General features: G+C 44.5%; 1 protein-coding gene across 6 annotated transcripts in view; it reads right to left on the bottom strand.

Moving 5' to 3' along the window:
• Window positions 1-2,092: 2,092 nt before the first annotated feature.
• CBFA2T2 (CBFA2/RUNX1 partner transcriptional co-repressor 2) overlaps window positions 2,093-19,506 on the bottom strand; it is a 169,514-nt gene continuing 152,100 nt past the window's right edge. For 5 of the 6 annotated variants that reach the window (XM_030830906.2, XM_060284533.1, XM_060284531.2 and 2 more), the window contains 5 exons: window positions 17,913-17,998; window positions 16,798-16,993; window positions 13,860-13,928; window positions 10,782-10,972; window positions 2,093-6,801 (listed from right to left, as the gene is read on the bottom strand). In XM_030830906.2, the coding sequence (XP_030686766.1) occupies window positions 6,502-6,801; window positions 10,782-10,972; window positions 13,860-13,928; window positions 16,798-16,993; window positions 17,913-17,998 (842 nt within the window). In that variant the 3' untranslated portion in view covers window positions 2,093-6,501. The remainder of the gene's footprint in view (window positions 6,802-10,781; window positions 10,973-13,859; window positions 13,929-16,797; window positions 16,994-17,912; window positions 17,999-19,506) is intronic. The other variant, XM_030830907.2, reaches the window with a different exon arrangement.

The raw sequence follows: 19,506 nt of genomic DNA, 5'->3' as shown, positions 1-19,506 counted from the left end.
AGTGGCTCATTTGCTTGGACATGAACTTTAGTAACTATCTTGGACAATTTATACTTGGTTGATATGTAATAATATGATTACAATATTTTTCTCTGGAGGATTTGCATTTTTGCTTCTGCCCGATACCAGGAGATACGAGCCTGGAATCCTCTTAATTTCTCAGTCCAGGGATTCTTTGACCTCTGGAGTAATGAGAATCTGAACCTCAGCTCCAGGAGACAGCAGACATAAAGTAGTCTCTGGTCAGGTTTTCTCTTTCTTCCAGCAGGGCCAGAGAGATGTTCTCTGCTCAGTTCCCTTTGCAGACAGGTCAATTTTCCCTGCTTGCCTTTTCACTGAGGCCAAAGCCAGTGCCCTGGCTTTATGGAGAGGTCCCCGTTTTGTTTCTCTATTTTGTACAGGCTCAAAGCTTAGTGCCACAGGTCCCCCTAGAGGCAGTTAATCCCTCCAGCTCTTGACTTCTTGGAATTTCTTTTGCCCCCAAACAGCAGTTTTCCTCTACTGTACCCAACTACCTTTGTGGTTTCGGCTTACTCTTTTTTTTGTCCCTTGGGGATTTCCTAAACTTTCTCATCTGTGACCTCAGCAAAAAAAGTCAATTCATTAGAATTTATCTGGCATCCAGGTGTTTTATGATAATGGCAAAATTTTCAGCCTATTTATATAGCAAATTTAACATGGTATTTTACTATATTATCCCAAGTCCCTGGGATCATTTTTCCAGGGCTAAGGCAGACTGTGGATTGTTGACTTGTCTACCAAATGTGCTTTTGTGCTAGACTGACAGTCACGAGGCTTGAGATCCTGTAATTGCTGAGTGGTGGACTGCAGCACCGGGCAGCTGTTGAGAAAAACTGGCAGTCGGCACCATCTGCACGAAACAGCTAAACCCACACCTTGCCTTCTAGGGCCAAGGCCAAGGTCATCCTCCTCCCTACCCTAAGATCTAGTAACCAACCCTTCCCTTTGCATTTTGGGGGCCTGTGAAGCAGATGGTGCCAACAAGCCTCTGGCGCAAGGCTGCTCAGAAGTAGTTCTAGGGCCAGAGATGGGCATTCGGGTGACAGGAGTGAGGCTGGGGCCAGGTCCTTGGGAAGTGAGGCCTCAGGTCACTGGTTAGGAAACTGGACTGATAACCCAAGACTTCATATGTACAGGTACACACAGGTGTGCCTGCAGCAACCTGTGTTACGTCACAGCCGGTCAGACCACCTCAGAGCCATGCAAGTACTACTTAGGTCCTGTCGGAGGAACAGCAAGCTGGGGGGCTTTCAGGGAAAGCAGTTTGAACACAGGTTTCAAGGATTCAAGAAATGTTCAGTTCTAGAAATCCCACTTTGGAAAATTATCCCAAAGAAATAAATCATGCTAAGGAAGATGTTCACTTCAGTATGTTAGGGAAAATTTGAAAGCAATCCAACTGCCCAACAGGAGGTGAACAGTTAAATTATGGCCTTGAGAGAATTCCCTGGCCGTCCAGTGGTTAGGACTCCGGGATTTCACTGCTGAGGGCCCGGGTTCAATCCCTGGTTGGGGAACTAAGATCCCACAAGCTGCATGGCGCAGCAAAACAAACAACAGAAAATTATGGCCTTGATTAAATCACACAATCATTAAGCAAATAAATGAGAAGGCAACAGTGAGCTTATGATTTAGCCTCAGTATAAAAAGGAAATGAATGAATATTCCCAAGTCCAGGTATGTTAAAAACGTTTAAGGAAATAACATAAGAGTTATTAGAAAAAAGTACCTACAGATCCACTACTCTATTTTTCAAACTTTCTGTGGTTGTATTTTCCTCATTAAAAGATCACTTAATGGTGAAGAGCTAACAAGGATTTGGGAGTTATCTGTAGCTGTTGTTGGCACTTGGCTTCCCAGAGGTCCAGAAGCTGGAACCGCCTTCTTAGCAGTACCTCCTGCGTTCATTCCGCTGGGTGCTCTCAAGCCATAGCAAGAACCAGTGGAGCCCCACCCCATCTCTGAAGATCGAGGAACAAGGCAGAGGGGACGCAGAAGCCTGCCGGCAGGACGTCTTACAGAACTACACGCACCACCTTCCCTCCTAGTCCCATTCCAGCTTGAGTCAGAAAAGGAATATAGCCTTTTTATTGACTACTTTAAGTAGAACAAACTAAATACATATTTAACAGTTTTGGTTCATTTATACAGTACATTAAATAAGTTATGCACAGAGTTAAGTAACAAAAGTTCCTATCAGAGTAGAATGACAAAGCACAGAAAAACCGAATCTACCGCATCCCGTGGGTGGTTTCATATTCATCATCCCCCTTAGAAAACCACGCTTGGAAGCTTAGTTTTTGATTTATTTACATTATTGGCTTTCTTTTATGGACGGAGCTTTTGTAGCCTCATCAGGAACTTCGAAAGCCTCTCAGCCAAACGGCACTTTCAGCCATTCGCCTAATGCTTATTGCTGCTTCTCTCTTGCCAACTCCAGTGCCGGGACGGCGCTGTCCCTGCCAGCTGCCAGCTGCGCATGTCCTATTTGGTATAAGGATCAATGAGTGTACACTGGGCAGCTGTGGGTCTAACCAGATGGGGTAGCAGGGGAAGCTCCACCTCTGGGGCTGTGGAGGCAAAGGGTGGATGCAAGGTCCGCCCTCAGGCCTCAACCTTCTCCTGGCTCACGATGGAAAAGGTCGCCTGCACCATCATCTTTGGAATTGAGCATGTCAATGCACGTGGGCAAAGAGGCAGGTAGTCAACATTTTGGTTTCACAATAACTACAGAGTTGGAAGGGCCCTATTCAACAGCTCACCCTGTACAACACCCCACTCCACCCCAGGCAGGACTCCTTCCTGACAGCTGGCCGGCTGGCCCATGCTGGAACAGTCCAGGTCTCTCTAGCTTTTCTTACATTTGGTTCAAACCTGCCACCACCTAGTTCTTTGTAAATAGCTTAAAAAAAAAAAAAAAAAAAAAACTAAGAAACTTGGCTTGGTCTATTGACCTGGGAGCCTGGAAACCAGTGCTGAAGAAAGCCTCCAAGATGAGTTCTATTTTAAATGATTTACTCAATCCATAATCCCATCTACAATTTCCAAGACAAACAGCCACCTGGTCATCATTTATGCTTTCATCCCGAAGAACTCACGACCACACAATTCCAATTGTGTTGTTGAAACTTCAAGCCCACTTGCTGAGATATCTTCTGGAACTACCCATAACAAGGTCTACCCTTTGCAAGCAGGTGACAGCATTGGGGATCAATCTGACTTTGGGACAAGGCTGTACAAAGTAAAGTGTAGATTTGCTGTCTAGAAGCTGAAGATGCTCATGTTGACACCAAGAAGTGAGGAGCTCCTGGTGGACCAACTGGCCCAGATGTACAAAGGTCATCCACACTGCAGAGGGCCCACTGCAGCCGATGCCAGGCATGGACCCATGCTGGGGAGATGGGTCTTGTTTCCAGTCTTAGATCCACTGAGAGACATACCTGACTCGGCACTGTCTAAGAGAAGATGCACTTGCTGTGACCTCAGGGTCGCATGACTGTGCCTGAGCAGATCTGCTTGAGCCCCATCGCGGGGCCTGCAAGGATGCTCCCAAGTGGGGTGCTCACAGCTCAGGAGGAGGGCTGCCTATTCCTGAGCAGGTAGAACTAACCTGAGTCTGTTCTCACCACTGGATGGAGTCAGGCCTGGTGCAGGCAGTGTGGCCCCAAAGGATGATTGAAATTCTGGGGATCCAGCCCTCAAGCTTCCCTCAGAACATTTAAAGACAGCTCCCATGTTGGCCACTTCTGGTCTTCTCTGGCTCCTGCAACCTCTCCTCACCGGGGAGAGGACAATGATGTCCCATCACGTGTCACATCTGCTTTTGGTTTCCAGGATAATATTGAAGAGCCTATGACTACCCTGACAATACCTTCAGTACCACCACTATGTCTTTTTTTGTCCCCTCAAACTATAAAGGTTGATCCTCTAAGCAGTCTATTATTTTAAATCTAATTAAATGAAAGGGGGAAGCCTGAATCTGCACCCTCAACCTGGCAGCTGGAGTGGTTATCAGCAGACACGGGAAACCAAGTGGGGAACCTGGACTCACCCCTGCCCTCCAGTCCCCTCACCCCATCCCAAAATAGTGTCCCTTCTCCTCCTAACCAGAGAGCTGGAGAATTTCAGAAGAGCGGGAGGTGGAGAAAGGGACTGTTTACATTTAAATAGGAAGTCTTGGACAGATGCCCTGGCAACCTATGTGTGAAACTGACCAAAATTAATACAGCAAAAGGCCTGAGATCTGAACTGTAGTGTGGAACACTGCCTTTCAGCTTGGCCTCTGGGTAGCACATGAGCAAAGCCGTTTAGAATAGCATTACAAAACTTCTGAAATTTAAGCTGTCATTGGAACCACACTCCACAAAAGTCAGCTAGGACCTACCTGCACACTAATCCTAAACCTTACCTGTAGAGCTTGACATCGAGCCCTGACGAACAGTATTCGGTTGGTTTTGGCTCTTTATTCCAACCCGAAAAAACCTGAGCTACCCTGGCTAGTCCTGTGGCCACTGAAGGCTTAAAGAACATGCCTAGGTGTTCATCCAACTTGCCAATGAAAAAGGGAGCTGAGGACAGACCCAGCGGACACCACGAGACACCCTCTTGCTGCAACAGGTTTACAGGCTCAGCGACCTCCTCTCAGGGGACATCCTATGTCTCAGGGAAATGTAGGCAACTCCTGTCTGGGGTTCTGATTTCATCTCTGTTAGTCAGGACACCCCAACTGCTACAGCTTAAGGAGTTCCACAATAAAGTAACTATTCTGTTATTCTTTCTCTGGGGATGTCTTACTTTATGTAGCAGAAATCCAGGTATTCTAAAGGTGCCTTGTTCTGAGTTTCTTTTAAGACAGAAAATCCTTGGGTAAGGTAAATTAGGGACTTAAAGTTCTTAAAGTAAGATACACCTATATGTAAGGACAACGTTACCTATGCTGATACCTTACTGAGAGCTTTCAATTCACTCTGGCCAATGCACAGAAATTGGCCATCTAAAGCTGAGCTTTCCAGGGCCAGCGGGACCTTGCCGCAAGAGGGCGCTGAAGGCTTGGAGGTGGAGTGGGGGAGGGTCAAAGTCCTTGGGCTCCCAATAAAACTCGAATGACAGGGAAGAACGTGTGTGGCAGTTCCTAACGTTTTAAAGGGACTATAGGTGATGTCATGTTCGGAGAGCTAGGTAAGCAGCTGGAAAACTCCCTGAAGACAGGAAGAAAAATTGGTCAGGCTCTCTTAAATGGTTGTCACAATTCACAGAACTTTTCTTAGCTCAAAGAGGGAAGGTACCAACAAAACAAGAGAAGGGAAACAGATTGTATGTCCAATAATAAATTGATATAGGACATAATGACAAGGTTTGAAGAATTCCTTCAGGTCCAAAAGGGTTGCTCAGAAGTGACCAGGCCTTGATTGGTGAGGCAAGTCGCAGCCACACCACATCGCATCCTGTGGGTCAACTACGGCTTCAGAGGTGCCAAATAGAGACCACGGGAAGAAGATCCACGCAGGGACCTGGACATGCGTGGTCTGAGATAAAAGGACACAGAACAAGACAACTGTGCAAAGAGCCAAGTGGTGACAAAACGTTCTGCATTTCCAATAGATGATCCATTCAATAATGTGATATTAGTTTGGCAAACATGCTCAGAGGGAACAGACTATCCACAATTGAGTCTCATTCTCCCTCAGACCAATCCATGCGCTGAAAACTATTTTCTGCATAAGCAAAATCAAATAAGAGAAAGAAAAAAATGGGTCCCAAACTAAAATAGCCAGCCAGGTTAGAAAATCTTGTCCAAAATGATCTGTGATGCTTGGTGAAGTTTTATTTTTTATTATGGGTGCTTTTTACTGAAATGGTGACTTCTTTCCTGTGGTTTCTGAGAATCTTAAGTCTGAACAGCAGGGTCGAGGAGGGAGTCCTGAGTGCTGCTTTTGGCCTGCCCAAGTCCCCACGGGACCAATCAGTGGCACCTGCTGAGGGTGGGCTCAAGGAGCTGTTAGGGGCAAGGGGAACTCCCTTTGGGAGAGAGGCCTCCTCCCGGCTTGCTATCAGTCTCCAGGCCTCTGCCATGGGAGGACGATGGAGTAGGGGACAGCACATGGGGTGAGCTGCCTCCAGCCTGGCAGGGTTCATTCGACAGTCTGCTGCCTCACGAGGCAGGGAGGGGAGCTGGCGGGCTACACAGAAAAGTGGCCGGCCATCCCAGCTTCAGCTGGGAGAGGAACAAACCAGGAAGCCATGGAGGAGGCAGCTCCAGCCAGCTGCCTGTGTGCACATGACTTCCCCCAAGGACACAGACGGGGAACTGGGGCAAGTGTGTGGAGAGGCTGGGGAGCAGTGTTTGCCGGGGCTTGAAGTCTTCCTGCCTCCACTTCTCTTGATGATGACCCGACAGCTACTTGCACTGGTTCAAGCAGCCAACCTCCTGTGCAGAGTCTGTCGTGCTGTGAGGTCATCAGGGGGAAGCGAGTCTGGGGCTCAGAGTCCGCTGGTGTCGATGGCTGTCACAGAGGCAGGTGTTGAGGAGCGCGAGGTGGTTGCCGAGGTCTTGTCCAGGGCTGGACTTGGCACACTGCAGTCGGCGGACCGGGCTGAGGAGCCCCTCCCTCCAGGAAGCAGTGGCCGGTTCTGGCTGTGAGGACTCTGGCCGTGCAGGTTCTGGCCACAGAGGCGGTGGTGGCGCTCCCAATCCTTATGCTGGCAGAAAGAGCCGCAGTATCGTGCGATATTGCAGCCACTGCAGGTCTCACTGGCTTTGCGGCCACAGTTCCAGCAGTTCTGCAAGACACAGGCATCCGTTAGCTGCTAGGGTCCTGGGGGGCAGGCTTGTCATAACTTGTCACCTGCACTGTAAAACAGCAGGTGGGGCTGTATGGGGAGAGAGTGGACTTTGGAGCCACGCGCACCTGTGCTTGCCCTGCCTCTACTGTTGTCTGTGTTCTGAGTTTCCTTCATCTGTACAACAGGAAAACTACCTATCCTGGGCTGATGGGACAGTGAGATGAGGGGTATGTGAAGACATTGTAGGGCAGCTGGAAGTCCTGCTAAAGGCATCAATTCATTGTTTTGACTCACATTTTAATCCTCAACGGCCAAACCAAATTCTGTCCCAGGGTTCCCCCATTATAGCTATCTATTCCAAGACCACACAGGTGCTTAGACAGTTTTCTTCCTTGCCCTTCCCAATGAAGAAATGACCTTTGTTGTGTTCACTGACAACACCTGATCTTTAAAAAAGTCACCTGCCAGAGGACCTGGGTGAGTGACCAGGAGGGTGGGAAGCTGTGCTACTCTCTCTGTGCTCATTCTCCTTTCAGTGATGCATCTCCATCAGAGGTGGGCTGAGGATCATGGGAATCTTTCTGGCTTGTCTGTAGGAGCCCCCTGCAATACCTTAGAACCTAAGGCCCTGAGGTCTACATCAGGGAGTTTTCCTACTATTCTTTGCACTTTCCTAGAGGAAAGCTCCCAGCACCTGCCCCTTGGTACTTTCCTCCCTGTAGGCTCCTGTGAGGACTTCACTAGTGACACATGAGTGTTCTGCACTTGAGGTCTCCATGACCCACTTATAAGAGAAAAGCCTTATGGCATTGGTCAGGTGAAGCTATCAGGAAAACAAGGCTTTCTTCTTAGGTGTCAGGAAGGACTTGATCAGTCAGCCAGCTGCCCTCTCCCCTGCAAGTTCTCCAGAATGGCAGAAGCCAATCACGAGGCCTGGCCTGACACTCAGAGAAGACAGATACTGTTCCCAATGAAATCAGAACACTTGCGCAAGTGCAAAACAACTGATAAGGGCCAAGAAGGACCTGAGGCCACCTTGCCCACCTCTTGCATTGTACAGGTGGGACACTGAGGGCCAGCAGGCAGGGACTTGTCTGAGGTTATAAAATGATCACGTGGTTATGCAAAGCCTGGAACCCAGACCGCCTGGCTCCACTATACCCAACGTACAAGTTTAGTTTCAAAAAGCCTTAGAAAGGGACAGCAGATTCCCTTCTAACACAACAGGCTTCTCAGGAAATACACTCTAAGGACTGCCCCAACCTTGCCAACACCAACACTGGAGGACCAAGACGGGACAGAAGTAATTCTGAGGATCATTAAAGATCCCCAAGCAAACTGCATTCCAGAGAATTTCATACTTTGGAGCCTGATAGGCTGACTCCAAACAATGCTTTGGTAGAACATTATTGCTTGTGGGGAAGAACTCAGTTGACCCGGGGCTTGTCAAAATCCTTGGGACCCATCCCAGAGCTCCCTGACCTTATTTCAAACCTGGCCTAAAGGAGGAATGATTCCTATCTTATGGTCAACTGCTAGCCCATTATGTTCGCCAGGAAATCCAGGCTGGGGACAGAAGGGGACCTCTCACTTCATCCCTCTACCTGAGGCATTCCAGGGGAGATGCTTCAGTCTGGCCTCAAAGGAGGCAGCTGTTCTGCAAGAGCAAGAGCTGCCACAGCTTACACACCTATGTCGTAAACAACATAACAAAATCCCTTCTGTCTAAACAGCGCATTGCAGTTTAAAAACACTTCCACAGGGGCTTCCCTGGTGGCGCAGTGGTTGAGAATCCGCCTGCCAGTGCAGGGGACACAGGTTCGATCCCTGGACCAGGAAGATCCCACATGTCGCAGAGCAACTGGGCCCGTGCACCACAACTACTGAGCCTGTGCTCTGGAGCCCACGAGCCACAACTACTGAGCCCGCGTGCCGCAACTACTATAGCCTGCGTGCCTACAGCCTGTGCTCCGCAACGAGAGAAGCCACCACAATGAGAAGCCCATGCACTGCAACAAAGAGTAGCCCCCGCTCGCCGCAACTAGAGAAAGCGCACGCAGCAACGAAGACCCAACACAGCCAAAAATAAATAAATAAAATAAATAAATTGATTAAAAAAAAAAACAAAACCACTTCCACAACCATGATCTAATTATATCTTCCTAAAAAGTGTAAGACCAGCAGGACAGGGGCTGCTACATACCCACTATACAGAGAAGGAGACTGACTCCTGAAGGGTATGCTGCCAGTGTGAGGGGAACTGGGTGGGACTAGCACTTAGGGCTCCTGGGCTCCTTCCGCTATACCAAACCACCTCTCACAGGATGGATGAAAAACTCCAGGGATACCTCTAGATGTCAAGTAGAACTTTCTGAATGAAATGGAAGGAAATCAGCCCTCCTGGTCCAACACAAAATTACTCAGAGCTTAGGCCCTGCTATCCTGCCCCTGTTTTGGAAGGAAGTTTGCTGGGATGGATGCTGGTGTGTGCCTCACCTGTAAGCCTCTTTGTGCATTGCTTAAAATTCTAGCTCCTTTAAAGCACAATGCTATAAATGGAGAGCTGGGATTCAAACCATGCAATCCAGATCCAGAACTCATACTCTTAGCCAAAATGTTACATTCTTTCTTCGGAGAAACACATAGTTAAAGATAAACATAGATATAAAAGTAGATAAATATGGACAAATATAGGTATTGATACGGATGGCTATAGATAAGGAATTAAATACACAACAGAAAAAAGTAGGAGGGGAGAAGGAAAAGGGGAGAGTTAAAGGAAATATTTTCTCACAATTCAGTTGCGAGAGCTACAATAAGGACTTTTTCCACATCCTCTGTGAATGGCAACATGATATTTAGGCATTTTCATCTTCACATTGCCATGCTTAACACTGTAACACTGAAAAAGATCATTTAAAGAGGATGAGAAAATAAAATTTCTGTCATTTAAAAAACAAACTGGGCTTCCCTGGTGGCGCAGTGGTTGAGAGTCCGCCTGCCGATGCAGGGGACATGGGTTCGTGCCCCGGTCCGGGAAGATCCCATATGCCGCAGAGCAGCTGCACCCGTGAGCCACGGCCGCTGAGCCTGCGCGTCAGGAGCCTGTGCTCCACAACGGGAGAGGCCACAACAGTGAGAGGCCCACGTACCGCAAACAAAACAAAACAAAACAAAAAAAACAAACCAACAAAAAAATCTCAGTTCTTTATAACTTCAAGAGAATATCCCAAAGACTAGATGGGCTCTATCTACTTACAGAAACAGGCTTGTTTCAGGACTTAAAGTTTGTCTTAAAGCTGAAAAGTGACTAAAATGAAAGTTACAGAAAAAGCTCATTACATTCGAAAGGACTGTTATGTTTTTGTCACATGCCTTTTCTTTTCAGTTTGCTGTCCTCATTATGGTACAAGAGTGTCCTGTATAGAAGCATCACCACATCCTGGGGCCGCAGGCAGTCAGGCAGGCCCGCCCGATCTGTCACTTCAATCCATGAAAGGACTATCCTTTCTGTAAACAGATCTGATGCTACAGGACCCTGCATCTCCTTTCTACTCTGGCTTCAGCGATGTGGGATTACGTCAAATTCCCTGAGCCCCAGTCTCCTCATTTGTAAAACTGGACTCCAACAACACCCACACCTCACAGGGTCACTGTGAGGACCACAAAGATCACATACACACTTCGCTCTGTACCTGGCACACAGCAGGCCCACTCAGGCAGTGGTGGTCCTCGTGGTCACGCAAGTCCGCAAACTGTCTTTTGGGTGAGTTTTCAAAACTTAAACCAATATAATGAGCCAATATACAAGAATATAATAATTGAGAAACAAACCTCTCTGGTACTGAATAAAAATCATAATCATCTAGCTCAAGAGCGGACTGTTGGCCCTTACTACCCAGCACTTGAGAGGGAAGCAGTGGGCTTGGTCACTCCAGCCGCCCCAGCCCCAGCCCGCAGCCCAATAGTGCTCTGACCTCCGTCGACTCTTCTTGCTCATTTATGACGAGAAAGGCGTCCTCTGCGGCCTGCCGTTTGACATCCGCTATTGTCTGCTCCATCCGAGCTCTCTCGGTAGCAATCACTTCAAAGGCTTTTTGCTCTGCCTCAGCAACGGCTTTCTGTACTTCTGACATGGCCTGAATTTTCACCTTATTCACAGCTTCTTCTAGAAGAAAGTGACAGTAAAATCAACTGGCCGAGAAATCTTTCCCCTCCCACTCCACATCATTTCTAAGAAGGGACAGAGGTGAAATCTGACGACTTTTCTAAAAATACACAGGGTTGAACTTATGACAGCATTCACTTTTATTCTTATCCTCACTTGTCCATTCATGCTAGGGGCTGGGGAGACCTCGGTGACTAAGATGTATCTATATTCTCACAACTGTGATCAAGTATAAAGGTGGCTGAGGTGCCAAGATACATGTCAGTATAAGAGACAACAGTTTCAAGGGGAAAAGTGGTCAGCTCTATAAGTGGCAGAGGAGGATCAGGAATATGTGTCTTGGTTGAGATGGTAGGTGGAAATGAATTTTTAGAAAGTCTTGCATTCCCCGCTAAGGAATTTGCCCTTTCTTCTAAAGCAAATGTGAAACCCTAAAGGGTTCTATGCACGGAGAAAAGACTGAAGACAGAGATACCAACTGAGAGGTTGGGGCAATAATCTGGCTGATAAAAAGAGACTCTGAATCTAGGCAGAAGCAAGTGGCACAGAAAAGGCGATGAGATAGAATGAGCTGGTACATCTAAGGGTCTGGAGGTGGAGGTAAAGGCGAAGAATGGAACTGCTACGCAATGAAACAGACAGCAAGCAAAATGCTGATGTGAAGGCAAGTGAGAATGTTGAGGTGCATCCAGGTACAAATGACCAGGAGGCAGTTAGGTATGTGAGACTGAACTCAGTAGAGAAATGTTGCCTGAAGATACAGTTCTGGGCTGCTAGGTGCCCTGGGCCTCCAAAGCCCTGTCCAGTTGCCATCACCCCACTTGATTCCTGATCAGTTCCTCCCAGCACCACTGCCCTGCTTGGTTTCATAGGATGTACACTCCAAATGACATACGCTATGCATTTGAGCTTCAGTCCTAAGTCCCAGTGTGAATGACCTCCCTTCTGAGTCCACAAAACTGGACAACTCAGAAGCCTCAGGAAACTCCCTTACTGCTTGGCTCTTGCACATGGCCTAGGCTCAAAAGAGGTCTACACACACTGTTGCCATCCTAGAACTTTCCATCATATCGCTCCAGCCAAGAAAAGCAAGTTTTCACCCTAAAGGTCAAGGATGATGCTGAGCTGATCAGACACTGACTCCACTACTTTACTCTTGGTGTCCACGCAGGTCCACTGTGGCCCACCACAGCTACCTTTCATAGACCTCTTTTAATTTCCCAGGTAGCTGTTGAGTGTCTCTTATTGAGCCAACATAAAAATGCTCCTAAGTGTATTTTACCTTCTCAGTTTAAAGATGAATCAGTAAGAATCATAGTTTGGAAATCTACCTTGCTGAAGGTCATCTAAGGTCACACACAGATGGCACTGTCACAGAACAAGCACTCAAATTTAGCTGGCCCACGCCAAAGGTAGGCTCTTAACCATAGTTAACCAAAGGTTACCTCTCAAGTAGAAAATCACTAGTTATCAAAGAGATCTTGCGCATGGTAATTTTTCACTCTACCTTTACAATTACTAACTTCGTTTCCCACAATTCTACTTCTTGGTAGTATAATATACACATCCCCATTTCCAACTGCAGAGATTTTTCCGAGGCGCTATGTAGTTTTCCAAATTATTTTTAATGGTAAGATAATATTCTGTTGTGGTGCCACACTATAAAATTCATATAACCATTCATGGATATGTGGGCATTTCCTGGGCTGCCTCTCCCTTGCTCCAAGAATACACTAAAAACAGTGTCTTTTTACATACTGCTGCTTTTTTAACAATTTGCATGCCTAAATCTGGATCATTCCCTTTTATTATTATTTTTTAAATTTATTTTCATTTTTTTGGCCGTGCCGTGTGGCATGCAGGATCTTAGTTCCCCAACCCAGGATCAAACCCGTGCCCCCGCTGCAGCAGAAGCTTAATTTAACCGCTGGACCACGAAGGAAGTCCCTGGATCATTCCCTTTTAAGATTCAAAAGCATGCCAGTGAAAAATGATTTCAAAATTTCCATGTGTTCATGGTTGGTAACACTTAATAATTTCATATATAAATCTCTGATGAATTATTTAGTGTCATTAACAGGGTCCTCTAAAATTTTGTCAGTAATTAGGTGTTAAAGACTTTGGGGGATAATTGGTCAGGGTTGCATTACCTTGTACTTTCCTGATTGTCAGTGAGAATAAACATTTTGCAATATGGTTAATTTGTTTTTCTCATGAGGTGTGTGTTCCTATCTTTTGTCCATCTGTTTATATTATGGTCTTGATATCAACTGGTATTAACTTTTTTGTAGAAATAAATTTTATCTTAGGAAGAAAACCAAAAACTGTATATTGGACTACAAAAATTTCACTGAGAAAGGGAGGCAAGAAGGAAAAGAAGGCTAGTATTGGATAAGGTAATATCAGGGATATGAGGTTAGTGTAATCCCCTGTCTTAACAAGCAGTTCCTACCCTCCCTTATTCTTGTAGAAAATGACACCTACCAAGAACAGTCGTGATGCAGCTAAAGACAGTGAAGATGAAAGGAAGAGCAGAATAAATCAAATGTGGGAGCGTGAGAACACAGTGACGGGAACAGGCAGAAACGAATTAAGCTATACACCCAGAAACAGGGCATATAAATAGGGAAGGAAGAGTCGGTTACTTAACACCTCCCAGTAGAAGGGGGTGATAAGGATTTGGATGGATTGTAGGGAGTCATTCCAAATTCTTAATCAGCAAGTAACATGACAGGCAGTCCAGAAGGTGGGACAAGCTGAAGGGGGAGAGGCAGGAGCCTAGAGCTTTTGAAGAGGAAGTTGTGAGAAAACCACCTTTCCCCCAAATATGTGCTCCACACTCATATAAATTAGTGAGTACATGTGACCTATAAGCAGACAGACATACCAGTTTTTTTCCAAAACTCCACAGGTACATATCCTGTTCCTGGCCTACTGTTGAATTCCCGCTGAGAATCTACAGAAGAGAGAGAAACAATATAGGGTCAGAAGCTGTCTATAATTGACATGTTTTACTGTTGTGAAAAACTTATCAGAGCTCTCATTCACCATGTAGAAAGATTCAAACATATACATTCATTTACTGGAAAAAATGTTCTGACAAGGAATAAAATCAGATTATAAACAGTACACTTAATTTTTAGATGCTCAACATTGCTAATCATCAGAGAAATGCAAACCAAAACCAGAATATCACCTCAAACCTGTCAGAATGGCTGTCATCAAAAAGACTATAAATAACAAACATTGGTGAGGGTGTGGAGAAAAGGAAGCCCTCGTACACTGTTGGAGGGAATGTAAATTGGTGCAGACATTGTAGGAAACAGTATGGCAGTTCCTCGATAAACTAAAAACAGAGCTACCATATGATCCAGCTATTCTACACCTGGGTATATATCTGAAGAAAACGAATACTCTAAATTGAAAAGATACATGCACCCCAATGTTCATAGCAGCAGTATTTACAATAGCCAAGATATGGAAGTAAACTAAGTGTCCATCAACATACAAATGGATAAAGATGTGGTACATACACACACAGGAATACTACTCAACCATAAAAAAGGATGAAATTTTGCCATTTGCAACAATGTGGACGGACCTGGATGGTACTGTGCTTAGTGAAATAAGTCAGACAAAGAAAGACAAATGCTGTATGTTATCATTTATATGTGGAATCTAAAAAATAAAACAAACTAGTCAATACAACCAAAAAGAAACAGACTCACAGATATAAAGAACAAACTAATGGTTACCAGTAGGGATAGGGAAGGCGGGGAGGGGCAAAATAGGAGTAGGGGATTAAAAAGTACAAACTATTATGTATAAAGTAAATAAACTACAAGGATGTATTATCCAACACAGGGAATACAGCCAATATTTTATAATAACTATAAATGGAGGGCTTCCCTGGTGGTGCAGTGGTTGAGAGTCCGCCTGCCGATGCAGGGGACACGGATTCATGCCCCGGTCCGGGAAGATCCCACATGCCGCGGAGCGGCTAGGCCCGTGAGCCATGGCCGCTGAGCCTGCGTGTCCGGAGCCTGTGCTCCGCAACGGGAGAGGCCACAACAGTGAGAGGCCCGTGTAATGCAAGAAAAAACAAACAAAAACACAAGTAGTTTTTGGAGTGGTTTTGGTCCACACTGAGTAGCTCACTTGTTTAGGATATTATGATTTCCTTCTACAATGCATGCAACAAATGTACTAAAAGAGAAATAAACAACGAAATAAAAATACTAAATATGTATAATACGCATAAATAAAGACACTGAAAGATACTGTTTAAGTCAGACAGATTGACAGTGCCCTGAGAAACCTGAGAGGAGGAAACCCTAGGATCCATGAAGAGGTAAACCTGTAGTGACAATATAATTTATCATCCCAATTGTCCTCATTTTCGAGAGTAAGAGAGGTGCTGGTAATAGTTATGACAGGACGATAGTCATAGTCACCCTAGCTAAACCCTCAATGCAAAGCAATGTTTCTAAACAACACCAGCAAGACCTGTAGTCCTGGTTGGAGAAGAGTCGATTCAGGACCACGCTCACGCTGCACTCTACACCCTCTCACTTGCAGAGCTTCGATGCAAGGTTCGTGATTTGGGTGGTGAACTTCGGGTAAGTTTCTGTGAGCTGTGACAGGGAGTATTTGTGAAGGTTCAGATGGTGAGAGATACCTGAGAATTAGCTTGAGATTCCTTTTAAAAGAATTGTACTACAAGTATTTGACGTCCTGCTGTGCTGGATATTCCACACAATGTTGCTAATCTATGGTTGGCTCAAGAGGCACCTCTGTGGGTAGGGTGGGGGAGAGGAATCCCTTAGTTACCAATGTCTCTGCCTCAATTTTTTTGGTAGTCTTTTTGAGACTAATGGCTGTCTTCTGTGGAACATGCTAGGCTTGCCATAAGAGGAGTCATTCTCCCTGGGGAAAACTGGGAGCCTGAAGTGGGTGGGTGGGGAAAGAATCTGATCACAGATGGCCCCTCATTTAGCCATGCCTTTGGATAGGGTGCCTTTTCAGTTACTAGGTCAATGTGAGGGAACATTTTTGGGGGAATAGCTGTGGTGTCCTGGATGTATCCTGGATTGAGAGCTCAACAATTGTTCATATCTCTGCTGCTTCAGGGTGGGAAAAGGCAGGAAGGCACAATCCAGCTTGGTACAGTAAAACTTTTCATTTTTTTGTCCAGGCAGAGGTTAATAAATGGTAATTTTCTAGATAGGGAATGGGGAAAAGGGGATGGAAGCTGAGGTGAAGCTTTTTAGGGCTACTGTGAGGAATGAATGTGATGTACATGAGAGCCCCAAGTACATTCAGCCAGGCTGAATTTAACATCCAAACATTCTTTGATAATCACTCAGCACTTATATACAGTATAGAGTTGAAAACGGAATAAAATGACAAACATTCTCATTCTATGTGGGGAAGACAGTATTTCTTGAACATGCCAAATACTGAGTCCTTGACATATTTTTTATAATTACCAAGGTCTTTCTAATTCCACAATATAGTACCATCTTCCTTTTAAAGTAAAATATTAAAAGTCTCAAAAATAAAAAATAACAACAACAAAAAAGATATATAAAAAGCCTCCCTTGGGCTTCCCTGGTGGCGCAGTGGTTGAGTCTGCCTGCCGATGCAGGGGACACAGGTTCGTGCCCCGGTCCGGGAAGATCCCACATGCTGCGGAGCAGCTGGGCCCGTGAGCCAGGGCCGCTGAGCCTGCGCGTCCGGAGCGCTCCGCAACGTGAGAGGCCTGCGTACCGCAAAAAAAAAAAAAAAAAAGCCTCCCTTGTCAACTGAAGTGATTCTCCCCTTACCATTGCTGAGAGAATCTGCGCTCCCAGGACTGTGCTGCCTGGAGACCAACTCACTCCCTGTTTTCCTCATCTCTGTGTTTTCATTGTATCGTCTTTTCCAGTAGTTGAGTTCTTCACGATCTGATTCCTGACAGCGCCTCAGGACTGCCATGGAGCGCCTTGTTTTCTCTACCATTTCCATAATGCAGTTCAGGGCCTGAGCCAGGCAAGAAGTCAGGCAGAGTCATGGGATGAGGACATTCATACAATCAACATTGAAAATCAAGGACAGGTAAACAAAATATAAAGAATAAAGGTTTAAGAAGCTTACAGATTTAGCAATATCAAGTTTATATTTGAAAACCTTTCTTATTATTTCTCTTTAGATATATACACACAATTTTTAAGATTTCAAAATAATACTTTTTGGATTCTTCATGGTTGAAGCAGCCAGTTTCATCACAATATGGTTCTTTAAAGAGTGTGGTGAAAACACATTATACCTCTGCCTAAAGCAGAAGATTTATATAAGAATGCAATCAGAGAATTACATTCAGAGACAACATCACTCAGGAAGGAAAAGCTACTCTATGTATATTTCAAGCAGGTATTACATCTTCTCTTCCTTTTTTAGTGAGAGGGAAAACTCTCTTTTCCAATGGGGCAGAGTTTACATTCTGTGCCAGTATACTAATTCTCATTTGTATTTGGAGAAGCTCCATTTATTTAACACTCCATTTATTATACCAGGCCCTGTGATAAGCACCTTGCATATCATTACAACCCCCCATGAATTCAAATAATATAGCATTATTTTTTTTTTAAGATATAAAACTTAAGGCTAAAAATGGTGAAAGAACCTGCCGATCACAGAGGTAGTAGTGGCAAAGCTGGGACCTAAAACTCATAAGCCTATGTTTCTAACCATTATACTACATGGCTTCACTTGGTTATGACCTCAAGTGGGAGTTACTCTTAGCTCTCTAGCTGGGGCAGTAGTAGATAAATCAGCTTTTATTGCAAAGACACTGTAGCTCTGGTTAGTTCACTTCAAGCATATACACTCTTACTCTCAGTAACATTAAGAATTAAAAGTAACAAGTAGTTAGGAAAACTATACACTGTAAGATTCTTACATGATCAAGATGTTTCCATTCATCCGCCCATTCCCTTTCTGTCAAACGGTGGTCTACCAACTCATCTTGATAGCCTCCATTTAGACCTATTAGAAATTAGATTAAATTTGAAGATAGAGGGAAGAATACAGTAAACAGAATTCTACCAAGTAAATACACATACATTCATACCAACTATGAGCACACTATTAAGGCCAATGACTCACAATGATCTAAAGCCATAAAATGACATAAAACCAACAAGAAATCACTACTCATAATGTATTAAAAAACTCCTACAAACCAATTACGAAAGACAAATAGCCCAAAAGAAAAACAGGTAAGAGAAATAAATAAATAGGTATGCCCCTGACAAAAAAGTACAGATGATCCATAAACATATAAAAAGACATTCAAACGTATACGTAGTCACACAGGGTAAATAAAATCTTCACTAACGTGGTTCCACATCTATATATTGGAAAATATTAAATTGTCAATCATACTAAATGTTGGCAAGGTTGTGGCACAATGCAAGTGCGTAACCACCACAAACAGAGCTGGTGCTGTACAAGCACTTGGAAACAACTTAGTATTAACCAAAGTATAATTTTTTGCACGTTTTTTGATATACATTACTGAAATTTGCATGAATGCAATGACTGTGTGAATCAAGGATATACTGAATTATCCACTACTTTGAAAATCTTGTCACACATGGCAACACTGCTCACAGTATCTGAACTGTCAATGTAACACACCTGTTATCAGTCTGAATTTATAGCTGTTGTATTCATAGTGATTCTGTATTTGTGCAACCATCTGCTTATTTCATCATATCTTCCTGTGTAGTCATGCCTGAGCACTAATACATTGTAAAATACTTTCTTATGTATTATACTTTAGAATATTGATCCTAAAATTATGGGACTAAGGTAGGCTATAGTATCCATAAATTTCATTTTAGGAGAGTAAATTGGGGGAGTGTTACAGTTTATTTGTTTAAAAGTTGGGGGTGGGAAATGATTTGGTAAGAACTACTGTACTAGGACATACATTTTCAAAAGAGGACTGGGGAGAATTAAGGAATCTATAACCAGCCTGGAAAACAAATGATTGACTGTAAAATAAACCTTCAAGGTAGAGGATTAAACGTCTTTCAAGTAGAACACTTCAAGATGAAAAAACCTTTTTCTAAAATTGTTAGAAATACAAGGAAAATCTGACCAAAATGCAGTTCTAGCTAGTTTTTAGCATACTTCTCTCTTAGAAGGTAACGAATTCAACTGGCAAAAAATGTGTATGAATATAGAAGAAATCAATAGGAAGGTGAATTTTTAACATAAGAACCATACAGAACAGCTGCTAAGGGAGCCATCATAGCATACTGGGAACGTACCCAAGCTCTCAGCATCAGAATCTTGTCTCTGCCACTTTCTAGCTATGTGATTCTGGCCATAGTTCTGTCATCATGTATAAAAAGGCATAAACTCCATGGAATCCTATGTGTGAGGATTAAAAGAGATAATGTACATATACCACAATCTAAGTACTTAAGACTCAGTAAATGTTGGCAGCTGAGAACACCACTGCTGTCGTGGCCCACACCATTCAG

The sequence above is a fragment of the Globicephala melas genome, chromosome 15 (assembly GCF_963455315.2).
Source record: "Globicephala melas chromosome 15, mGloMel1.2, whole genome shotgun sequence".
NCBI classification, from domain to species: Eukaryota; Metazoa; Chordata; class Mammalia; order Artiodactyla; family Delphinidae; genus Globicephala; species Globicephala melas.
This window is presented reverse-complemented; position numbering and strand designations above follow the sequence as displayed.